We start from the raw sequence: 23,399 nt of genomic DNA, 5'->3' as shown, positions 1-23,399 counted from the left end.
ATTTCTCCACCAGAGAGGAAGGTCTCTCCCTCCTTCTCTGTCACCCCCTTTCATTCCCTTCCTGTCTCCCTTCCTTTTCCTCCCTCTTCTCTCCCTCCCCTGTCCCCTACCTCTACCCTCCTCCTGAAATCCCAGGGAGAATCTCCTAGTAGCCTTGCCGAAGACACATTCCCATCTCTCAGGGAGTACCCATGGTCAGAAAACAGCCAGGTCGGAGGAGGGTGACACCTTGGAGGGATTTTTTTTTTTAAAGGAGGTGGGGTGCGGTTGTCAGAAGAAGGCAGGGCACTGCAGCATGCAAAGTAACCCCATTATGTCAAAGGAAATGAGCCCTGCCTTCAAGTGAGCAGCCCCCACCACCCCTGTTGGACCGAGATGAGGAACATTCTTTTTTGAATGCACGATGTTCAAGTAATGTCCAAACATGACCGTTGGGCAGCAGAAATAATTTTTGTGTTCTGCATCTACCCTCTAGTCCTGCTCCTGGGCCCTAAGACATGGAATCTGAGTTATTAACATATTTTTCCCTTGTTCTGAAACGTATTTGAGGCCCTGGATATATGGGTAAAGAAATTGAACAGTCCAAACAAAACCATTGTGATCTCTGTAATGACATTTCCAACATTCCAGAATGTGGAGTCCAAGTCCTCCCCATTTTGAAAGTAAGAGAACCGATGAAATCTGCGGTAAGCCAATGTTTGACAATTAAGTTTTTCTAGTGTAAAAACAAGAATTAAATATAACCATAAATGGAACCCTACCCTCTCACTTCCTCTAAAGACATTTTTCACTACCTAACTTGGCAGATGGCCCCCTTTTTCACTTTATGTATTTGATAGTTAAAAAACCGGCTTCATTGACCCATGAGTATATTTCATAAAATTTACCAATTTTAACCTACAGTTTAATAATTTTGGAAGCTTATTGTTGTACAGCCATTACCAGAATCCAGTTTTAAAACCTTTCCCTCACCCCAAAAAGATCCCTCATGCCCATTTGCAATCTGTTACCACTTCCAGCCCCAGGCAACCACTAAGCCACTTGGTCTCTATAAATTTGCCTTTTTTAGACATGTCCTACAAATGGAATCTTATAATGTGTGGTCTTCTATGTCTGACCATCACTTAGCACGATGGTTTTGAGTTCCATCCATGGTGCAACATGTACTGATACTTTGTTCCTTTTTAGTACTTGATAGTATTATTCCTTCGTGTTGGAATGCCATACTTTGTTTACCTAACTGATAGCTATTTCAGTGGTTTCCACTTGTTTTGCAATTATGAATACTGCTATCAACATTTGTGTACAAATCTTTGTGTGGACATATGTTTTCATTTCTCTTGGCAAGATCCCGCAGGAGTGGAATTGCTGGGTTGTATGGTAAGTTTATACTTAGCTTCGTAAAAACTGCTTTCCACGGTGGCTTTTTGTTTTCCACATTTTATATGTTCACCAGTAATGTTTGAGTATTGGATGGAGATTATATATATATATATATATATATATATATATATATATACACACACACACACACACACGTACATATACATATATAAAACGTATACATATGTGTGTGTGTGTGTGTGTGTGTGTATATATATATATAAGTTTATTTTGAGAGAGAAAGAGAGTGGGGGAGAGGCCAAGAGGGAGAAAAAGAGAATCCCAAGTAGGCTCTGCATGGTCAGCACAGAGCCCACTGTGGGGCTCGATCTCCCCAAAGAGAGACTATGACCGGAGCCGAAATCAAGAGCCAGACACTTAACTGACTGAGCCACCCAGGCGCCCCCTGGATCTGTATTTTTAAACTCAATTGGTTCTTTTGGGTTTCAAGATGGGTGAGGCCAAAGGAGTAGACTGGGAGGAAGAAGCTTAAGTTCATGGCACACGTGACTTGCCATTTCGACTTGATTATTAGCTCTGCGCGGGGCATCTTTTTTTTTTTTTTTTTTCTGGAAAGATGAACACAGCAGTATGTTTAGATGGTGCTATTGACATCAACATCAAAGATCAAGAAAATGCAGAATTGGAAAGGCATTTGGGGATCTAAAAATAGTCTCAACATGAGGGATAATCACATGGAATTTCTTAGTCTTAGGATGATTTTTGTATTCCAGAAGTAGTTTGTCTTGATTAAGCCCATGCTTTTTAAATTGGATGGATTTAGGGCATGAGGTAACCTTGGGGCTTTTCTTTGGTAGGCTTATTGGAGCATGTGAGTAGCAGATTTGACAGACGAGATAGTAATGTTGCCAGAGCGCTGGCCACTTTTATATCCGTGCTGCTGGCCCCGACTGATTCATGGACCTAGATTGGTTCTGGTTGATGGCAGGTTTTATTTTTAAGGAAGAATGATGTATTTGTTTCACAAGAGAAGTGTCGTCCTCTGGATAAAGGCAAGTTGTGAATTTATTGAAGGAGATTAATGTTCTCAAGAGAGTTTTATCACATGATTACTATGATACGCTATCTGAAAGACGTTTACAATTTAAAAAGAATGCGGTCATTTATTTTCTTGGGGAGAAAAAAAGTGAAATATTAGAGTATTTTAGAAAGGATCCACTGCCAAAATGAAAACTATTGCTTTTGTCTTTTTTCCCCCTAAACTTTCTCTTCCTTATCTTCTGAGTAATCATTTAACAAGCCTGCACCTTAGTTCGTAAGAAAGAATACTATATGAAAGCACCTAGCCGGTAATTAATGCCCAGTAAAAGTTGCTTGTTTGACATTCATTTATTTATTCATATGTATCTGGTTTGCTGAATAAATATGCCTCCTAAGATGTAATCATAAAGCAGCTTTCTTTAATGTCCCTTCACCATGGGTAGTTACAAAATACTTTTAAGATGGACTTTCTTAGCAACTTTCAAATATGCAACACGATGTTATTAACTATAGTCCCCATGCTGTACCTTACGTCCTCAACAACTTATTTTAGAACTGGAAGTTTGACCCTGGTTTGACGTCTTGATCCCCTTCACCCATTTCACCCACCCTTCACCCCTGCTAAATACCCTTAATTTAGAACTTAGAATGTTGAACTTAAATAATAATAAAAAGTTCAACTATGATTTAAAAGAAAAGATCTCTTTCCTCATTTTCTCCTGGTGGCTCGCTGCTTCATCTAGCTGTCAGGGCTGCTGGTCTCCCCAGGGTTTCCGTGGCAAAACTGGGGTAGAGTGGGCACAGTAGGGGGAGATCAGTGTCTAGTTCATCTCAGAGAAAGAGACTCTCCAGTCGCCACACACATTGACCCTGTTAGACTCCAGATGTAAGGGCTTCAAGAGTTCTTTTTTTGGCTAAATCCTTTGAAAATCTGCATCTTATACTGGCCACTTGCTTTGGAATGAAATATCTTTTGTATCTTTGTGTTTCCAACTTAGCACTTAGTGCCCATGCATTCATTCATTCCTCCACCATTCATTTGCTCAGCCATAGTGAACTTTGAGTGTTGACTATAGAGAGAGTCTTGCTGAAGTTAGAGTTGAAGGCTTGGACCCATTTGGGATGGACTTTTTCCTTATTGAGAAGCTCCTTGACTAGAAGTGGTAGAATCTCACGCAAAGTAACAGAGCAGCCGTGTTGATCTGGAGGGACTCCTTGGCCTGACCCATAGCTCTCTCCTATGGGGCTGGTAAAATCTCTATTCTGAGAACTTGCCCCCAGGGTTCTACCTGATGGTCCTTGCTCTCTGTTGACTCTTACATTCCTTTATTCAAAATGGGTGGTTCTCATGGCTGAGCTCAAGTATGTGGCTGGGGAGGTGCTGGATATGGAGTGTGACCCAGAGAAGAGGGCAGGCAGGACAGAAAAAAGGGCAACCTAGTAAGACTTCATTGACCGAATGGTTTTTTTGTTGTTGTTGTTGTTGTTTGTTTTACTTTAGTGCTTTCTTATGTACATGGTGAAATCTAGTCATATTGCCTTTCCTCGGATTCCAGTGCAGCTAACCCAGTGCCTTTGGGACCAAAGAGAGCTTTGCTGAGGTCAAAGGTGAAGTCTGTTGGCTAGTCGGGCGCCTAACCTATGTCTTTGTTCCACACATACATTTGCGAAACATTTACTGATTGTATGCTGATGGCCAGTGTCCAAGTGGAAGCAAAATGAAAATCCTACTGGGAAAACCCTCCACCCTAAAATAAGTAAGCAGCCTGAGATGCACATTTTCAAATTTGCTGAAAACTGGTAATGGGACTCTTGCACTCCTCACTCACGTCCAGGTTGTAAAAGGGTCGGAGCTTGTGGAGATTGGGGGAAGGTCCTTCTTTGGAAGGAGCCATGCAATGATTCCCACCATGCCTACGCAACCCCCTGAGAGAAGCTTCTAGGACTGCTTAAAGAGATCAGACCAGTGTCTGACCTTTGCCTAGAAAATCTAAGGTGGACATGCCCCGTCTTGTGGGAAAGGTTAGACAAGATGGCCTTTCTTCATCAGGTTGCCCAAATCCTGAGTTTCCTTTAAGGCCAGTTACATCCCTTCCCCTGCAGTAAAGACTTCTCTGATTTTTCCCAGGCCTCTAAGATTTCCACTCTTTGAATTCCTGCAGTATTTGACACCTAATTATTAGCTGTCGCACCCTTGGTCAGTTTTGAGTCCTCCATAGTGTCTGCTGAGAGTTCTCATAACCTAAACGTATGTTTAAAATCCTATCTTACTGAGATAAGAACATGTCAGCTGTGGATAAAATCAGGTGAAGGGGAACAGGACTTACTGACCTCTGGTTCCCATTTGATGTTCTTTATTCCAGAAATAGTGACCTAGTCCTGGACACAGGCAGAGACTTGCAGCTTCTAACCCCAGGAGCAGTTTGGATAGCATGAGGTGCTGTGTTGTCAGCGTCAACTTACTGGGAAAGTTGATCTGGAGAGACCTTTTGCAGAATGTATTTGTTTTGCCAGATTGAGAGAATTGAGTGTTTATACAGCTTTTGGTTAAAATTCCATCTTTGTTGAAGAGAGATTATTGTCTGAGGAAACAAGTACTTAAGGGAGAAGAGGTAGGTGCTGGCCAGGAGAGAAGTATTTTAATTTTAGTTCCTTACATTTGTTTCAATGCATTGTTCAGTGCTGGGGATTTTAAGCCCAGTGTTCCTCAGAAAACCCCCTGAGGCCCATCTGGGGTGTGCATTAGTGTTGCACACTAGGATTCATAGAAGTATCTCCACATTCCATGATGGGAGGAATAATTAGGCACACGACATTGTTATTTATTCTGCTTCTCTAATGTTGCAGTGATTCAGAGGGAACAATTTTAAACCACTGCCCTTGAACCCTATGGTATGGTGCCTTAGATGCGGATGTTTTCTTGGGATCCAGGAAAACATACATGTGTGTCCAGCTGCCAGTTGCCTTTGCGAGTTAATATTGCTCCTGGTGGCCATGGGTAGCCAGCTAGCTGCTCTTGTAGGATTTCGAATACAGAGGGCTCTCTTCCACACCCTCCTCCTGCACACCCCAGTATTGTGAAAGATTCAGACACATTCAGTGAACACATACCTACTTGTATAATGTCTCCAGTTTATTAAAAAAAAATTTTTTTTAACATCTATTTATTTTTGAGAGAGGCAGAGCGTGAGTGAGGAAGGAGCAGAGAGAAAGGGAGACACAGATTCTGAAGCAGGCTCCAGGCTCTGAGCTGTCAGTACAGACGCTGGGCTTGAACTCACAAATCATGAGATCATGACCTGAGCCGAAGTCACATTAGATACTTAACATACTGAGCCACCGAGGTGCCCCTCTAGTTTATTTTTTTAATGAAAGTGTCAGTTATAGGTACAATATCACTGAGTCTAGGACAGTGTTTCCCCAATCTCGTTGAGCATCCAAATCACCTGAGGAGTTAAAAAAAAAATTACAGATTTCTGAGTCTCACTTGTGATTATGGAAATAGAATACTGGCTGGGGCTCCAAGAGGACTCTCCTATGCTGATGTAATTGGCAACATCGCCTTATGAAATAATCCCTGGGTCATATGTGGGGGTGGGAGTGAGTGGGAGTAGACGTAGCTGGAAAATAGAGGAACGTCTTTCTGACCACTTCAGTTGGGTGGGTTGTGGTAGAGAAATAGCTAAATAAAGAACATCTAGGAGCAGCCACATTTTAGTGTTATGGGTATTGCTGGTTAACCCATGTTCCTTTGAAGTTCTCTTTCAGTTCAGTCCAGAGATTTCTAACCTGGAATTTTCCTAACTCTAAGGATTGGAGAAGGTAGTGGAGATTAGTAAGGTGTGCTTTGTTGAGATAGAACTCACAGTCTTTTCTGTTAACCCACTTGAAGTGTATAATTGAATGGTTTTGGTATGTTCACAGGTTATGGAGTCATCGTGACAACAGATTTAGAAGATTTCATCTCCCCAAAAGGAAACTCCATATTCTGAGTTATTTTTAATAAAGAAGTCTAACATTCATAATAAAGCTCTATAGGCTCATACCAAGGTTTCTTGATTCAGGCTAGAATTAGCAGATAAAGGTACCTCCGGTTAAGCTTTGATTGAGAGCTTTAAAGGGAACATGGATTAATAAAGCCTGTTTGTTGGATGCAGTCTTTCAGATGAGAAGGTAGTAAGTCCTCATGCACTCCTCCTCCTGCACTGTTCGTCCTCATCAGTTGACTTGATGTGATTTGATGACTGGTGATAGCAATGGGAGCCATGTTCCAGTGACAAGCAAATGTTAGTAAACGAATATTTCTGCTTGGTGAGTGGGATGTGCTTTATTCTTGAAACGGGAGTACTTACAGTTTTTCCCATATATGTGTCACATGTTGCCTTTTTGTACTATCCAAATTAGGCTGGTGCACAGTTAATTAAGCTTCACTGCAGCCCTTTTGAAGTAAGTCGTCTTGATTAAGTGACTTGTCCAAGGACGGCTATCAGTGTAGCCTAGATCTACTGATAGATATCACTTGTGCTCAAGATAGGCTATAACCCAATCTGAGCTTTGGAAGTCTGGATTTGGGAATTGGAGCAGTAAGATTCCAGCTGACCCAAGGAAGTCAAGTCCCTGATTTACTTGTGGGTCTTCTTGGGGAAGAGAAGGTGCTGGGGCAGACAGAACCCAGCACCCTGTCAGGGGCAGGTTACTACCATTAGTCATGACTTCCAGATGTTAGATCCTCTTGTGAATACCAGGAAGACAGTGACCTATTACTATCATTACCCCCTCTCCCCAGCTACAGTTCCTGTGTCTAAAATTACTATTCTGTAGGCTTCCAGAACCTCTTTACCCTTGATCCCTATCTCTATCATCTGGAAGTTGTACCTATGGACCACCCAGCTAACACACACCCAGACCCATGACTCCAGGAAGACATTCATTTCACAGCTAATATCTGCCTGCCTCTGGGAATTTTTGGAATTAAGTGCTTTATTTACTTAATCCTCTTCAAATAAGAGTTTGCATGTTCTCATTGCCATGCTAAAAAAAAGAAAAAAGTCAAAGAAAAACACACAAGAAAAAGCACAACACCCACAAAAAACTTAATGAGCTCAAATAATAGTCTTACCCACCATTGCCTAAGACATTGTGTTCCAGAACTGAAGGAATGCTTTGGGTGGTTCCACCTTGGTGGGCTACACAGTTTGTGGCCTTTGAAAACCTTGTCTTCCCTTTCTCCCTTTCCTCTTGCATAGATTGGGCTTCTTTCCTTGGTTATTAGCATTTCACCCAAAGGTGGAAGGAATTGAACTCAAAGGATGACTGCCATTTTTGGGAGAACTGTGAGCCAGTGGCAGTTGGGGAATATCTGATTATCGTTATTTCTACTTGGATTCATCAAAAGGTGGTTTGCATTGACACAAAAAAGGGTTGTTAAATGATGCAGCATAACTTTGATGAGTGTATTCCCTGCCTCATCTACCTTACTTCAAGATTCTCGTGGCGCCTGGGTGGCTCGGTCGGTTAAGCGTCCGACTTCGGCTCAGGTCATGATCTCACGGTCCGTGAGTTCGAGCCCTGCGTCGGGCTCTGTGCTGACAGCTCAGAGCCTGGAGCCTGTTTCAGATTCTGTGTCTCCCTCTCTCTGACCCTCCCCTGTTCATGCTCTGTCTCTCTCTGTCTCAAAAATAAATGTTAAAAAAAAAATTAAAAAAAAAAAAAAAAGATTTTCAAAGCTCCGGGTGCCTGGGTGGCTCAGTCGGTTAAACATCCAACTAGGGCTCAGGCCTTGATATCATGGTTTGTGGGTTTGAGTCCCACCCTGGGGTTCTGCACTGCAGGTATGGAGCCTGCTCGGGATTCTCTCTCTTCCTTTCTCTCTGCCCCTTCCCTTCTCACAAGTACAAGCCCATGCTTGTTCCCCACCCCCCTAGATAAAAAAAAAAAAAGATTCTCAAACCTTACCGAACAAAAGATTCAACCAAGGACATGCCTGAGCCCTGCTTCCTGAGGTTCAGTTTCCATAGGATGTGGACTAGGATTTGGCCTTTAGCAAATTGTCCCCATGTCCTTGTGATTCAGATTAATGAGGAGCCAGTGGTGAGAAACACTGTCCGGGAGTTTGCACTTTGCTTTTCAGGTACCAGCCCAGCCTGTGGCTAAATACTTGGCAATTAACAAGGGCTAATTATAGCGTGTATGGTTTCCAAGGTAACACACATTCAGTCACTCCTGCCCAGGCGGGGAAGATTGGAAGAGACCACGGTGAGGCTGCAGTAATGGTGTGGCCTCCAGATTAATGTCACCGAAGGGCTTTCTGATGACTGGGTTTTTGTGCCCTTCATCCAAAGGCCCTGCTTAATGACAGCAGCGAAAATGAAAGTAAACAATGTTTGAAGCCAGAGAGTCGCTGGACAACTTCTGGAGGCAGTGATGAAGACACAAGGGAGGAGGAGTACAGCCATTCAGTGGCTTGGTTTTTTTCCCTTTGTTGCTTCAAATCCGTTTAGTCCAGAATGATAAGGGCGATAGAGGAACAGAGATGGCTTTGAAAGGCTTTTGAAAAATAATGTCCAGCAAGGGTAAACATGGGACCGCTCTTCCTTCGTGCCCAAATGGACAGTACTGCTAAGGTTCATCTGTTCTCACTTTGTCAGGTGAGGCTCGAAGTTACATTTAGAGAGTGCTTGCTACGTGTTGGGAACTTGCATACAGATTTTCTTGCCCTTTTGACCTAAATGCAAAGGTTCCACACTCTGTAATTTTCCAGTTTTAAGGGTGAAAGAGATAAAGTCTGTACCGTGTTTTAGCACAGGATTCTGCTTTTGGGTTTTAGTTTTCAAGCTACAGGGCAGTGGGAAAAGCGTTCAACTACTGGTCTGATTGTCAATTCCATCATAAGCAGGCTTTTGGCCGGTGGCAAGTTTCCTGACTTCTCTGTGGCTTCACTGCTACCTCTGAAACATGAGGCACTTAGCCTGGATCAATAGTCTTCACTTTTGAAGGGTGACAACTCCTTGCAGGATCTGATGAAAACTAGGAACTGTCTTCCCTGGAAAAAAAAAAGTACATATATAATACTTTTAAAAAGTTCACTTTGCAGGGGACCCCAGAACTCCTAAATGAGGGGATTTCTTAAGACTCTGCCAGCTCAAACTTGGAATTGCTGGGTCCCACGAGGACCTTGGGGGTGGGGGAAGGGAGCCTTTTTCATTGTTTAGAGCAGCTTCCTGCAGAATGAGGTATTTGAAGAGGGAGGTTTTGTTGTTCCTGGCATTTTTTTTTTTTTACTAACTGCCTTGTGCGTGCATTTAGGAGGAAAAAAAGAAACCACACTGAGAAAAATAAATATGGAATGAATGGCATCTGGAATATGAACTGTTTTCCTTCTCATTCTTTACTATTGTGGCCCTTCAAAAGGAGGTGGATGGTAGGATTAAAACATGAACAGCACGTATAGGAACTCATGCTGCACGCAGATACTGTATTTTGTACAATGACAGTTAAACTTGTTCTGTTAACGTTTTGGAAGTTGGGATAAAACTTAGATTCGGTTAACTTGAAAATGTCCGAAGCTTCTAGAGACTATATCGTGAGTGAAACAACACATTCTTTACCACTTCTTAGGTTCTAATTCTGAACACCTTTCTAACTCAACCCCAGTGGCCCATGGCCAAAAAGCTGTAATCCTAGCAGGAGGGAATATCTGTAGTGTTTATCTGGAAACCTAAATAGTTAATTTCTTTCTTTTATTCATTCTCTGCTTAGGTGTTGAAAATCTCTAGAGGTTTGGAAAGCTGAATGGACTAAACATGAAGAGCTTGAAAGCCAAGTTCAGGAAGAGCGACGTAAGTATGCTGCGTGACTCACTGTCTGCCTACTCCACTCTCACTCTCCTGAGGCGGCAGGAACAGCCCTCCATTCCTACCTTGATAAGGCACTGGGTTAATCAACTACAGGAGCCAGGAACACTCTGGGCCTCAACTCAGCGTGGCTTTTGTGAATGGCATGCTCTAGGTTCTTTGCTGTTTGTGCGAACAGCTTTCAAGAATGACTTCTTTATTCCTGGCGTCTGTGTCTTGTAGAGAAAGGAAGAGTCAAATTAAATATCTTAAAGAAAAGAATCAGTAAAAACCTCAGCATTTCCAAAGTCCCCCGAATCTGATTCGGAATGCCATTTTTGGAGGAAGCTAGTCTCGTGGGAGTAGTTAAGGAATGACATATTAGCTTGGTTCATCTTTGGCCTTAGGAAAATTTTTTTTTTTTTTTAACTCTGTTAAGGCTTTTGTGGTAAAACAACACCTTTACTCCCCCTGAATTCTTGGGGTTCTCACTCATTTGTTATCCATCATAAAAGATTTTGGATTGGAGGAACCCGTTATGATGTCAGGATTATGAAACAAAGTCTCCCACAGGAGAAACTGGAGAGGATTATACACATGATATCTTAACAAACGGTCTTCTCATAAACCCTGCTGGGACTCCGGTCTTGTACTAGCTGAACTCCCCATCCTTTGGGCAGAATTATTGAATGGGAGAAGCTCATGGAAGAGTCTCAGGTGGAAGCCCAGATGTGTCACCCTTACAATGGGCTTGCGTGGCTATCCTTTCCCATGAGGTAATTAAGGTGAACCTGGATTTTATTGTTTTGCCGTGAGTTCTAAGACAGCTTGGCACAGGTGCATTTTTCCGGTAAATGGAGGGTGCATCTTTTGTGGCTCACATGTTAAATGCACACACCTCCTTTTGGCTGAAGCTTATCTTTTGAGGCTGCATCTTGACATGTAACTTACTGCCCTGATAAAGTCCAGACTGGTCGAGATGCTTGTGGGATGGTTGCAAATTTTTGTCTCGCTTAGAGGTTAGAGGCAGAAAGGGATTTTGAGAAAAAGTTGGGTTTCACCTTAATTGAAAGTAAGTTAAGTGGAACTTAGACAATGTGAAGTGACTTGGCCAGAAGCATCTAATTTGTCTTTGGCCACTGAGAGCCTCGGTTGTCATCGGTCTTCCTTAGCCCCTTGCCCCTGTTACTCCCCTGAGAAACCGACTTCAGCCTCCTCATCTGCTGGCCCTATGATACTACGGCCTACAGATCTCATCTGGCTTTCAGTGAGAACAAAAAGGCAATTAGATGGAGAGCGTTGCCCAGATATGGATGGGTTAGTACATTGTGTGACCAGGTTAACAAATGTCTTTTCCATTCTAGGGGAATTTGGGTAGCTTCCATTTATACAGTTGAGATTATTTTAGCAAAATTTAATCAGTCTAGAGTTCCATGATATATGAACTGGGGTACGGGGAAGTGATAGACACATAAACTTTTGGTTTAAAAAATTAAAAACTGGCATCAGTTGGGAGGGTGTTGCTGGAATCTAGTTTTTAAATAAAAATGGAACTGTTGCAGTGATTAAAAAAACACAATAATAACACTATTAAAAGCTTCTGGGATTTGGCAGCAGAGAGACTGTGATTTTGGAAGTTAGTGCTAAGAGAAGAAATGTTAGAGGAGCAGCTTGGATGAGTGAGCAAAAGAAATTGTTACCATGGGGCCAGACAATATCGAATTGCTTTTGACATTTGATCAGAACATCAAATTTTGGGTCTGTTTGTCCATTTGTCAATCAGCCGTGTGATAATAACTGTTAGGAAGTAATTGACTCTGTATCAGGTACCATCCAAAGCTCATTGTGTGAAATTCAGTGAATCTTGCCACAAACCTTATGTGGTAGGTATTACACTTAGACTCATTTTACAGATGGAAAAACTGAGACCTAGAGAGGTATGGTAACTTGTCTGGGTTCTTAGAGCTCTACTTTGTACAATCAGTTTTTCTGATATCAGAACCCAGTTACAGAGCACAGGCTTTCTAAAAGGAAATTTGGATGGAGATTTGACCTTGAAAACCATTTCATCCAGTCAGCAGTTTGGAAAGTGACTTTGGACCGAGGCTGGTGACCTTGTGCAAGTCTCTTACCTTTCCTGACCCTCAGGTTCCACACCCAAAAAGTGGAGAAAATAACATTAGCCTTCCAAAGTTGTTGTGAAGGTTCTATGTGCTAATGTATGTAAAACACATATCTTAGGGCCTGGCATTCAGGAGATGATTGTTAGATACTTCCTTCTCTTAATCAGAAATCCATGATCAAAAGTAGGGTTTGAAAAGTGTCTATAGCCAGGAGGGCAGAATAATCTGATAATAGCTGCTGCCTCTGAGGAGGGAAACTGAGAGCTGGGGGTAGCTGGGGGAGGTCGGCTTGCTTTGCAATATGTGCCTTTTGGTTTGAATTTTTTTGGTATTGTGTATGTGCACATGCATGTCACTTGTTACATGAAAAACAGGTTTTAAACTGTTCAGTTAAATAAGCTGAACTGTAATCTTTTCCTAAAGTGAGTGGTCTTTCTGAAATAACCATCCTAAACCATCAGCCATCAAATTTTCCTTCTTGTCTTTGTGTGAGTCTGAAAGGAGAAGGGAAAAGAAAGAGTTCTTTGTATTTCTGGGGGGTAGGAAGAAGAGGGACAGCAGATCATGTTCATGCTTTCATAAAGAGAAGGCAGGTGACCCACTGGTATGATCACATTTCAGCCAGCCTGTGTCTGGGAGGTCTACAGCCAGATCAGTTTGAGGCTACTGAGAGCAAAACCCAGGAGTGAAAAAGGACAAGAGTGACCCAAAGGAGACCCCTGTGGATGCCTTTAAGGTCACTGTGCTGCTCCGGGACCATCATGCCGGTAGAGATTTAATCCAAGTTCCTTTCTGGAACACTTGACTCCTATGGCTACCAAATCAAGGTCAGGTTTATGTGAGTATAATAGGGGGATGAGCCCAATTCTGTGGGCTGTGGTTAGATTCTGTCATTGTCTGGTTGCTTTAGTCCCTAAACATACTTGGGAGCCTACCGTAACCCACAGAGGCTGAAGAGAATTATGAAGCTAAACCCCTGCCCTTCAGTAGATGACATTTTTCATTTGACATGTGTAACTTTATTTTGGGTATCCTTAAACTTGGGTTAGATACTAGAGAGCATATAGAAGAAATGTGAGGTATGATTCTTTAAGAAGCTCACAAACCAGGATGGGAGGAGAAAACTTACATGCAGGAAGTAACTAAGGCAAAATACACATCATATATACAATAGAGAGTAAAGGGGTGACACAACCAGTTGTTAAATTGTGGGGTCTGGACGATTCATGCTATCGATTTTCAGAGGGGTGAATCACTGGAAATGGGAAAAATTGGGAGAGCTTAACAGAAGTGGAGCTTTTTCTGGTCCTTGAGGCTGGGTAGGATTTGGAATACTGGATGGGAGAGGAGGGGAGGGTCATGCACGGGGGTCTGCCACTAGCTCAGTTTCAAAAACTTGCCCTTGACATGCAAAATAGTAATACTTCAAGAGCCCAGCAGAGTGCCCACGCCATGACTCGAGTCTTTTAATAAAAACACTATGAATTTTCATTCTAGTTTTAAAAATGGATATACTTGACTTTTATGCTTACAAAATGAGCACAGAGCTTTAAATCATCATTATTTATATCTTTTATGACTACAGTCTGAACGTGGCTTCTTTACCTCTTTACATATTTGCAGCAACTAGCATGTGGTTCCACATGGAAAAATGAGCTGTCATCATGAGAAATGAGGCCAAGAAGGTTGGGATTTCCCTTTGTTAATAAAAATGCTCAGGCTTCTGGAATTTCTTTGCGAATGCCAATTTTTAGTGCCTTGAATGAAATGGGTGGAGGTTGAAGGATGGGAAATGGGATTGAAAGATCTTTGTAACAAAGCTTGAGAAATGCCTCTCAAACACGATTGAGGCCTTCAGAGTTTACTCTGTGGGTGTGTGTTTAATTTTATGTAAGATTTGTTCCCAATTATGTTTTTCATTGTAATAGGGAAGCAGCGGACATTCCATTAAAAAAAAAAATCAAGGCAATTCAAAATGGCTGGCTCCATGAGATATTAAATTAGCGGTACTTTTTAGGTAGTAGCTACTAATGATGGCAGCTTTCAGCCAAAGAAATGCACACACCCTGTGAATCTTGAGGAACCAGACACATCCTGCTCAGACAGGAGTTTGAATTTGTTGCCTGTTGAGAGAGCTGCTCTTGTGAAGGTCGATAATCGCCATCTCTGCCAAGGTATTTTTTCAAGGAGTGTTTGGTCATTTGCAGTAAGTTTTTACAGATGCCCAAGTCTCCCTTCCACACCACACACACACACACACACACACACACACACACACACACACACAAACACACACACACACCATGGGAGTATTTAAAATCCAAGTCTCTGTTGACAGAGGAACCTTGGCCAAATCTGTAAAGCTAAGTCTCTTTTTTTTTAAGACACATAATGTCAAAATACATCAGAGATACATCAGAGATGATCTTTTTTTGGGTTGGAGGTATGAGACTCTCATAAACTTCTGGGGAGAAATTCAGTCAGGTTTGTGTCATAGTACATATTTTCCAGGTCTTGTCAGCCCTTCCTAATGGGGAATCTGCCTGCTGCCTGATTTCACCTTGTATTAGTTTCCTAGGATTGCTGTAAACACAGACCCAGTGGCTTAAACAACTGAAATGTATTTTCTCACAGTTCTGGAGGCTGGAAGTTTGAGCTCAAGGTGTTGGCAGGGCCCCTTCCTGGGAGGGCTGTGAGGGCAAATCCGTTCCAAGCTCTCCTGGCTTCTCCTGGTTTTCTGGCCATCACTGCCTTGTGGATGCCCTACCTGATCTCCATCTTCCTCTTCACGTGCCCGTTCTTCCTGGTGTGTTTCAGTGTCCAAATTTCCCTTTTTTATGAGGACACGATCCTATTGGATTAGAGCCCACTCTAATGACCTCCTTTTAATTTGATTACCTCTGTAAGACCCTGTCTCTAGATCGGGTCCTATTCTGACTGACTTCAGACTTCAACTTATCAGTTCTGGTGGGGGTTTGGGGAAGTGGGGGGAATGGAACACAGTTTAACCCAAAGTGTACTTCCTGGCTTTTCCATCCCAGAGAAGTTTCTCGGAAGCCTTGCCCCAATCCCCCCAACATCCCCCCCATGCCCCGCCCACCTCAGGATGCATGCTTATGACTTTAGTGCCATTGTTTCTTTATCCTATGGACTATTTTCAGTGTCTAATAGAGGCCAGAGTATCACAGTTTTTTAGTCTGCCTAGTACATAATATGAGTAGCCAGAGTAAGCACATATTGATTGCTGACCTACAGCAGAAAGGAGGAGGAGAGGTCTCATTTATCACCTGCTGACTACATGCCAGGCACTGTACCAAGCTCGTCACCTGCTCTTTATCACATCATGCTTACCAGACTTTTTCCAGTAAACACCATTGTTATAATAACATTTTACAGAGAAAGAAATTAAGATAGGGGAGTGAAGTAGCTTGCTCAAAGTCACACATCTGATCAATGGCAGAGAGATCCGCACCCCGGTTTTGCTTGCCACCGGAGCTTGCCCTATCGCCCGCTGCACACGCTTGCTGACATGGGGCATTCTGATTCCTAAATTCCAAAGCTTTAAACTGCACGAGATAAATTCTGCTCTACTGCCCTAAGCACAAAGACCCAGGCAATGACTGCATTGTATGAATGCTCCCGATAGTGGCAGAGCTCACCAACGTTAGTGTTATTCCCGTGGCAGAGGAGGGTCTGGCAAGATCTTGGGTTGTTTGTTTCCTGGGAGGCAAAATACACTTCGATCTTAACTTTTAAAGCAAGAGAGAATAGATGCTACTTCTGCTCTTCCCCTGGAGCAGATAAAAACGTTTATACCTAAAAACAAAACAAAAAAGTGTATTTCTAAACAGAGCCTCATTGCTGGCTACTTGGATCCCAGCTTTATTTAGTTATCCCTGACAGTAAGTCCAGGAACTCTTGGTTAAACCTGATCCATTCCAGATGCAGCTGGAGACGAGTATGAAACTCAGAACCTGGCCCCTCCACTTGGGGAAATCTGATAGTCTACACAAGCAGTGAATCATCTAGGTTATTACTTCTTATCACTTTATTCTGAATTAATTACCTAATCATTTGGAACTCTTGCTGACCTCAGTGTTTTGTGTGTGACAAATTCTTGTATGTACCTTCTCCTTGGGAATGAAGTGTAGGAATTCCTTCTGAGTTCATCCCGTGGTGCTTTTCAGTTGAGTTTCCACCCAAAGATGTTTTCTGTACTGAGGTGGTTGTTTCCATTTATTACTGCACCAGGTGTCTGCATTAGCTAAAGGCCCAACATATCTGTAAAGGTGACGTGACTAGCCTTGACTTTCCTTTTGTTTGAGTCCCTACCTCCTTTTAAACAAGGAGAGTCAGCATGTTGTGATCAACTTGGTTGTCGAGTTATTAGGGTGGTTTTGCATTAATGAAAAATATTTTAACTTTTTGGCAAGTACTGTCTGAAAGGGTTTCATTTTGATTTTCTTGGGAGGCCAAATGATCTGATGGTCTCTAACTCCTGCCTTTCCCCTGGGCTATTCCATAGGCTAACGGCTGAGAAATGGAGAGATTTATAATGTGGGAATAGAACAAGGAAAACTCTGAAGAACCACATGTTCTTCTTGGATGGGCTTATTCTGAGATGTATTTCCCAGTGCTGAGAATGTTGCCATGGCAGTTTTCAAACTGGGGCTGCTTTTTTGGTGGGGTTTTTCATGGGAGTCCACATGACTTCATGGAAGTACCCATTCTTCTCCGTTTCATAAGTGAGAAGCCGCAGGGTCCTCTATGAGGTCCAGTAGACATATTTATTATGGTATGGGATAAGCTGTTATAACAAATACCCTGAAGTCAAATAAGATAGAAATTTTTTGTTTTGATGTTTATTTATTTTTGAGAGAGTGTGAATGGGAGAGGGGTGGGGAGGCGGTGGGGGCAGCGGATCTGAAGCGGGCTCCGCACTGACAGGAGTGAGCCTGACACGGGGCTAGAACTCATGAACCGTGAGATCATGACCTGAGCTGAAGCTGGACGCTCAGCTGACTGAGCCACCCAAGCACCCCTAGAAGTTGTTTTCTTAAGTTAAAGTTTTAATCACTCAAGGGCCAGCTCAAGGATAGCTCTGCTCCATAGATGCATCGGGGACCCAGATCCTTCTATGATGTCCTTTTGCCACTGTCCACAGCTGCATTGTGCACTGCAGTAGCCAGTGGCCACATGTGGCCTTTGAGCATTTGAAATGTGGCTAGTTCAAATTGAGATATAGTATTCTGTAACTATAAAATACATACCAGACTTCAAAGGCTTAGTACCAGAAAAGGAATGTAAAATATTACTATTTTTGTCATCATTAGACATTGAAGTGCTAATATTCTGGACATATTGGATTAAGTAAACATATTAAAATTCATTTCACCTGTTTTATTTTTTAAATATGAGTCCTAGATACTTTATTTTTTTTATTTTCAGAGAGCGTGTGCAGCAAGGGAGGGGGCAGAGGGAGAGAGAATCTCACGCTGAGTGTGGAGCCTGATGGTGGGCTCAATCCTGAGATCATGATCTTACCTGAAATCAAGAGTCAGATGCCCAACCGACCGAGCCACTCAGGCACCCCAAATATGGCCCCTTAGAAACTTGAAAGTCTTGCCTTATAATTCTTTTGGACTGTGCTGGTCTAGGTTGCTGTTCATGTTGCATATTCTTTTTTCTGTCTCCTTAAGACTTGAGTAGAGAGAAATGGAACACAAGCATTTTCCCTTCTGAAAGGCTGTGACCCTGAAGGTGTACAAATCCGTGCCCTCACATGGAACCGTCCAGAGCTTAGTCACATGCCTCTACCTAGCTGCAGGGGAGGCAGGAAACCTTTCCTCTAGCTAGGCATCCGCCAAACCAACTAAATCCAGAGAGGTGAAAAGGGAATGGACCCTGGAGAAGATGAACTCAGTGCTGTGGTTGAGTTGCCTGCCCCCACTCTCCCCCCCCCCCCAAAATATATATTGAAGTTCTCACCTTCAATATCTCAGAATGTGACCTTATTTGGAAATAGCATCTTTACAGAGGTAATCAAATTAAAGAAAAAATGAGGTCGTTAAGGTAAGCCATAATCCAGTATGACTGGCGTCCTTATAAAAAGCAGAAATCTGGACATACAGACCGATGTGCACAGAGGAAAAACTGAAGGACACAGGGAGAACGCCTTGCGTAGATGAGGCAGAGGCTGGATGGTGTCTAAAAGTCAAGAAGTGCCAGAGATTGCCAGCAAACCACCCCAAGTGAGGAAAGAGGCATGAACAGATTTACCTTTACAGCCCTCAGAAGGAGCTGACCCTGTGGGAACCTTGATCTCTAGCCTCCAGGACTGTAAGACAGTAGATTTCCGTTGGGTTTGAGGTACCTTTTTGTGGCAGCCCTAGAAAGCGAATATACTCAGCCGCAGGTGATATCCACCGTGAGCCTCCATTTGGGAGTTGGATGATAAAGTGTGCCAAATGTTCTTAGCTTTGATTACTTCTACCCCAGGAGGGAACAGGGGCTGCTCTTTGCCAATTCCCCATTGTCCTGTTGGTGCAAGACTGTTGCAACATGCTGTTTCAGTAAAATTAAATGCCTTTTCCATGTTAGAAATGGAAACTGCCCCTGAGTGTTGCAACTGGTGACATTAGGTTATCAATCAGGCTTTTTCTTTTGAGTCTAGTAATATGTTGTGTGACCTGCCTTGATAAAATGTGGGATTAACAGGGGCCTGATTAAGTATACCATTTTACAGCCATCATTCTGGGATTGTTTACACAGAGAGGTCTCTGTCGAGACCTGATCCACACCTTCATAGGAAAGTTTGGGAATGACGTCAGCCTACCATTACACGTTATAAATTTAGTTTTAGGTTATACCGAGTGCATGCATTCATTCAGTCGACATGCAATTTATGAACCTGTGAAATCGGAGGATTCTTGCGTCAGTTAATTTCCTCTTACCACGTATGCCACTCTGGGTCTCAAATTGTGGGGCTTAGAATTCTGAGTGAAGGTTTAGATTTGTTCCAAAGGAACTTAAAATAGTGGCATTTCCATTTCCCAGGCATATAGCTTTCTTGACATAACCTAAGATCATATTTTTTCTGCAGCCACGTTCCCCTCTTGATTCATACCTGGTTTTTTTTTTTTTTTATTCTTTTCTACTTTTGCTTGCAGAGCCCTGTCTTTCTCTTCATGTGCAGGTTCTGTTGGATGTTTGAACCCAAATTCAGGGCACTGTATTTATCCTAGTTAAATTTTATTTTGTTTGATAAATCTGTTTCTCTAGTTTTTGCATCATTTTAAATTTGGGTTCTTAGAATCACAGAGTCATCTACAAACTTGTTAGGCATGCCTATTTAATCTAGTCATTATAGTATTGAATAACTAACTCTGCCTTCAGAGATATATATTATATAGATATATAGTTATATTTTATTTCTAGAATCAGATACCCAATAATGTGGATTAAGGCATTGTCGTTGTCCATTTGGAAGGATGTCAATTTGTGTGTTTTATGTGTATACATATACACGGGTGCTATATATCTATGTGATAACTATTGACAGCCTTCCAAATGGACAATGCCTTAATACACATTCTGTGGGGTCTGAGTATAGTTGACCCGTTGTACTATTTCTTAGTCCTACTTTCTGTCTTGTCCCAGTTTTGTCTCTTACTGCCTACATGCTATTAGGCAAGTTAAACAATCTCTCTGATCTTTGGTTTTCTTATCTGTAAGCCAGGGTGATGCAGCACCTCCCTTAGCATCATCATGAGGATTAGGATAAAATCTGGTACACTGTAGCTGATATTAGTTGACCCAGTGCCTAATACAGTGCCTGGCATTAGTAGCTCCTCAGCAATGTGGGATGAATGCATGGTCTCAAAAGTTTACTCTCTAGGCAACACTGTGACTGATGTGCATGAAGCATTACAGCGGTACAAGGCTTGTGTCATTTACAAGGAGTGCAGGTGATAAATACCATAGGAGTTTCACAGAGGAGATGAATTTGGGGTTGGGCTTCTTGACTGGGTAGGTTAGGATTACCAGAGGAAACCAGTACTGGTGGGGACTCTGGGGGAGGGGGGAGGGGTGGGCCTAACTGAAGAGGGAGATGAACACGGACAAAGAACGGGGAAATAAAGTCAGATGATGGGAGGGATGGATGGCATAGCACTGAAAACTGGGGGTGGGTGAGTGAAACTAAAGAATGAGGTTTAATGACTTTGGGCAAAAGGACAAAGGGGGTTTTGAGAGACCAACCAGAGAAAAGGGCCAGGACTAAGGCCAAGGCTGGGATGAAGACTGCTGTGGGGAGGGGGGGAGGGATGTGGTACTTTGTGTGGGTGTAGATGAAGAGCAGGGAGGAAATCTGGATTCCTGTTAATACACCAGGGCCACACCCTGTTCTGGGCATGCCAGCCAAGTGTAAGTGCCTCTCCTCTCCTGAGAAATCTAGTGTGGGCTTACTATTGTACTTGTGTTTCACTAAGCAGTTTGGTGGGAAGAGATGGTAGGAAACTTTGAAAAAAAAAAAATCTGGGGCACCTGGGTTGGCTCATTTGCTTGAGCATCCGATTTCAGCTCAAGTCATTATCTCTCTGTTTGTGAGTTCGAGCCCGCATCAGCCTCTGCTGTGGGCGCAGAGCCTGCTTCGGATCCTCTGTCCCCCTCTCTCTTTTTAAATCTACTTGATTTAAAAAGAAATGGAGGGGCGCCTGGGTGGCTCCGTCGGTTGAGCATCCGACTTTAGCTCAGGTTGTGATCTCACAGTTCATGGATTCAGGCCCACGTCGGGCTCTGCGCTGACAGCTCAGAGCCTGGAACCTGCTTCGGATTCTGTGTCTCCCTCTTTCACTGCCCCTCTCCTGCTCGTGTTCTCTCTCTCTCTCTCTCTCAAAAATAAACATTAAAATTTTTTTTTTTAAATTGAGACTATTTACATAACATTAAAATGCACTTCTGTGTCAGGCATTATCTAAGCAACGTAACAAATTGTGATTTATTCCTCTTTATTAGAGAACTAGCATTTTTATCGCCACTTTACAGACGAGAAAACTGTGACATAGTAACTTGCTGTGTTAGTTTGCTAGCACTGCCATACCAAAGTAAAACAAAGTAGTACAGGCAGAGTGGCTTAAGCACTAAGGATGTATCGTTGCACAGTTCTGGGGGATAGACAGCAGAGATCAAGGTGTTGTGAGGAGGTGTGAGGCTTGAAGGAGAATCTGTTCCCTGCTTCCGGTGGCTTACTGGCAGTCTTTGCTTTTTCCTTGGCCTACCTCTGCCTTCATCTTCTCGTGGAGCACTCCCTCTTTTTGTCTCTCTGTCCAAACGTGTGCTTTTTATAAGGACACCAGTCGTTTTGGGTTAGTGTCCCACCTTCCTCCAGAATGGCTTCATCTTCACTAATTAACTCGGCCACAGACCGATTTCTGAGCCATTGTGAGGCGTGTTGGTTAAGTGTTAGGACTTCAACATGCATTATGGGATTCAACCCATAATTCAGTTAAACCATAATTCAGTTCAACTTCTAGCACTAGTCAAATCACAGAGGTGAAGTAGGAGCCAAGACTCGTGCCTGGGGACTCTGGATCCAGAAGTCCTACCTGCCTGCAGTGTCTGTGGTTGCTGCTGTGCCCAAGCCTCTGCCCTCAGGGACACAAAACACGACTTCCAGCCCATCAAGTAAAGGCCTGTAATTGGATTTCAGATTCTCCTTTACAATTTTCTGGTGACAGCTGACAGGTGATAATCATGGGTAAACTTTGACCAAAACATGTTCCAGTGAAGCCAGCTAGCCAGATGCACAGGACTGGTTTGAAAGCCTTTGGTGCCAGAGATAAGAGCTGGGTGGAGAACATGGAAAGCAAAGTGGTTAGACCTGTTTTTGGGAGGTTGGGGCATTGGAGAGGAGGCTCTCAGAGGCAGACTGGGCCCTGAGACTTACAGAATGTTTGTATCGTTTTCTGATGTGAAAATAACAAAGAGCACTGCGTAGACCAGGTTGGCTGTGCTTGTACACAGCTGTCCCAGTGGTGGCTCTGGCATTGTGACAGGTGTCGGGGTGCTGTGACAGGTGTCAGGGCCCTGGCTGTGCTCTGGGAATAGTGGGAAGGGGGGTGGTTTCATAGGCTCTGGTGAGGGTTCAGCGAGCAGTGGGAGTCTGGTACTGTAGATTCCTACCTTTTTGAGTGTTATTTGTAAAGTCACGTCTGCCCTTCCCCCACAGTGAACATGTGGATTTGAGTGGCAGGTGGCAGTCTGGGTCACGATAGGATGAGATCATGGTCCCTGCTTAGTCTGCAGCATCTAGACCAGTTCCGGGCACCAGGCACTGTGTTGAGTGAATGAGTAAGGGTGGCATGAAAATACAGTTCATCATCACCCCTCATTCCTCTGCCCCCTCTTCACTCAGTATTTACTATTCTCCCATGCTCTGGACTGAAAACAAAAGGACAGCAGGATTTTCCAGATGGGTTCCGTTTAGCGTGATCTGAATGTCCTCTCGGCTGCTTTTGATTGTGTTATGTGACGTTAAGGAGCATTATGGGAAGGCCGGGCTTGTTAGGTACAACCCACTCTTGTACTTGCTTTGCATCCAAACTGTGAAATGATTTTGTATCGAAGGCTCCTTAGCTCACGTGCTTTGAGAGCCACATGACCAAGGCCAGTCATGAGCTTTGGTGTAGGCTAACTAACTAGCCTGTGTTTCACATTGAGACCCAATGTGTTATTAAGAACAGGCCTACTTGTTACCGGAAACAAAACAGCGTTTGTGCCCCGGTTATGATGGGGCAGCTGTCCCAACCTCACTGAAAGGATGCAGGGATTCTTATTCCATTTTTATGGGTCAGTGACTCAATCTGTGTGTCATTTTGCTATCGTTTGTCAAAAAGATTCTGGGCAACTTGTTCCTAGTTTTGAAAGAATTCTTCAGAATGGTCAAGTAAGCCTTGGAGACAGACACAGGTCTCATGTTTAGGCCCCCGGTCGAATGTAGTGACTATTCCTTATCTTTGAGATTCTGATACTTTCAGGCCCATTGTGAACTCTGTTTATA

The 23,399-nt window shown here is 43.1% G+C and overlaps 1 protein-coding gene across 1 annotated transcript in view; it reads left to right on the top strand.

Annotated features, from left to right (window-relative positions):
• Nucleotides 1-664: 664 nt before the first annotated feature.
• Nucleotides 665-23,399, top strand: part of RAI14 (retinoic acid induced 14) — a 130,628-nt gene continuing 107,893 nt past the window's right edge. Inside the window, 2 exon segments of the mRNA XM_043600187.1 lie at nucleotides 665-686; nucleotides 10,144-10,223. Coding sequence (XP_043456122.1) covers nucleotides 10,188-10,223 — 36 coding nt within the window. The 5' untranslated portion in view covers nucleotides 665-686; nucleotides 10,144-10,187.

The sequence above is a fragment of the Prionailurus bengalensis genome, chromosome A1 (assembly GCF_016509475.1).
Source record: "Prionailurus bengalensis isolate Pbe53 chromosome A1, Fcat_Pben_1.1_paternal_pri, whole genome shotgun sequence".
Lineage (NCBI taxonomy): Eukaryota > Metazoa > Chordata > Mammalia > Carnivora > Felidae > Prionailurus > Prionailurus bengalensis.
Note: the sequence above shows the minus strand (reverse complement) of the source record. Positions and strands in the feature narration are given on the sequence as shown.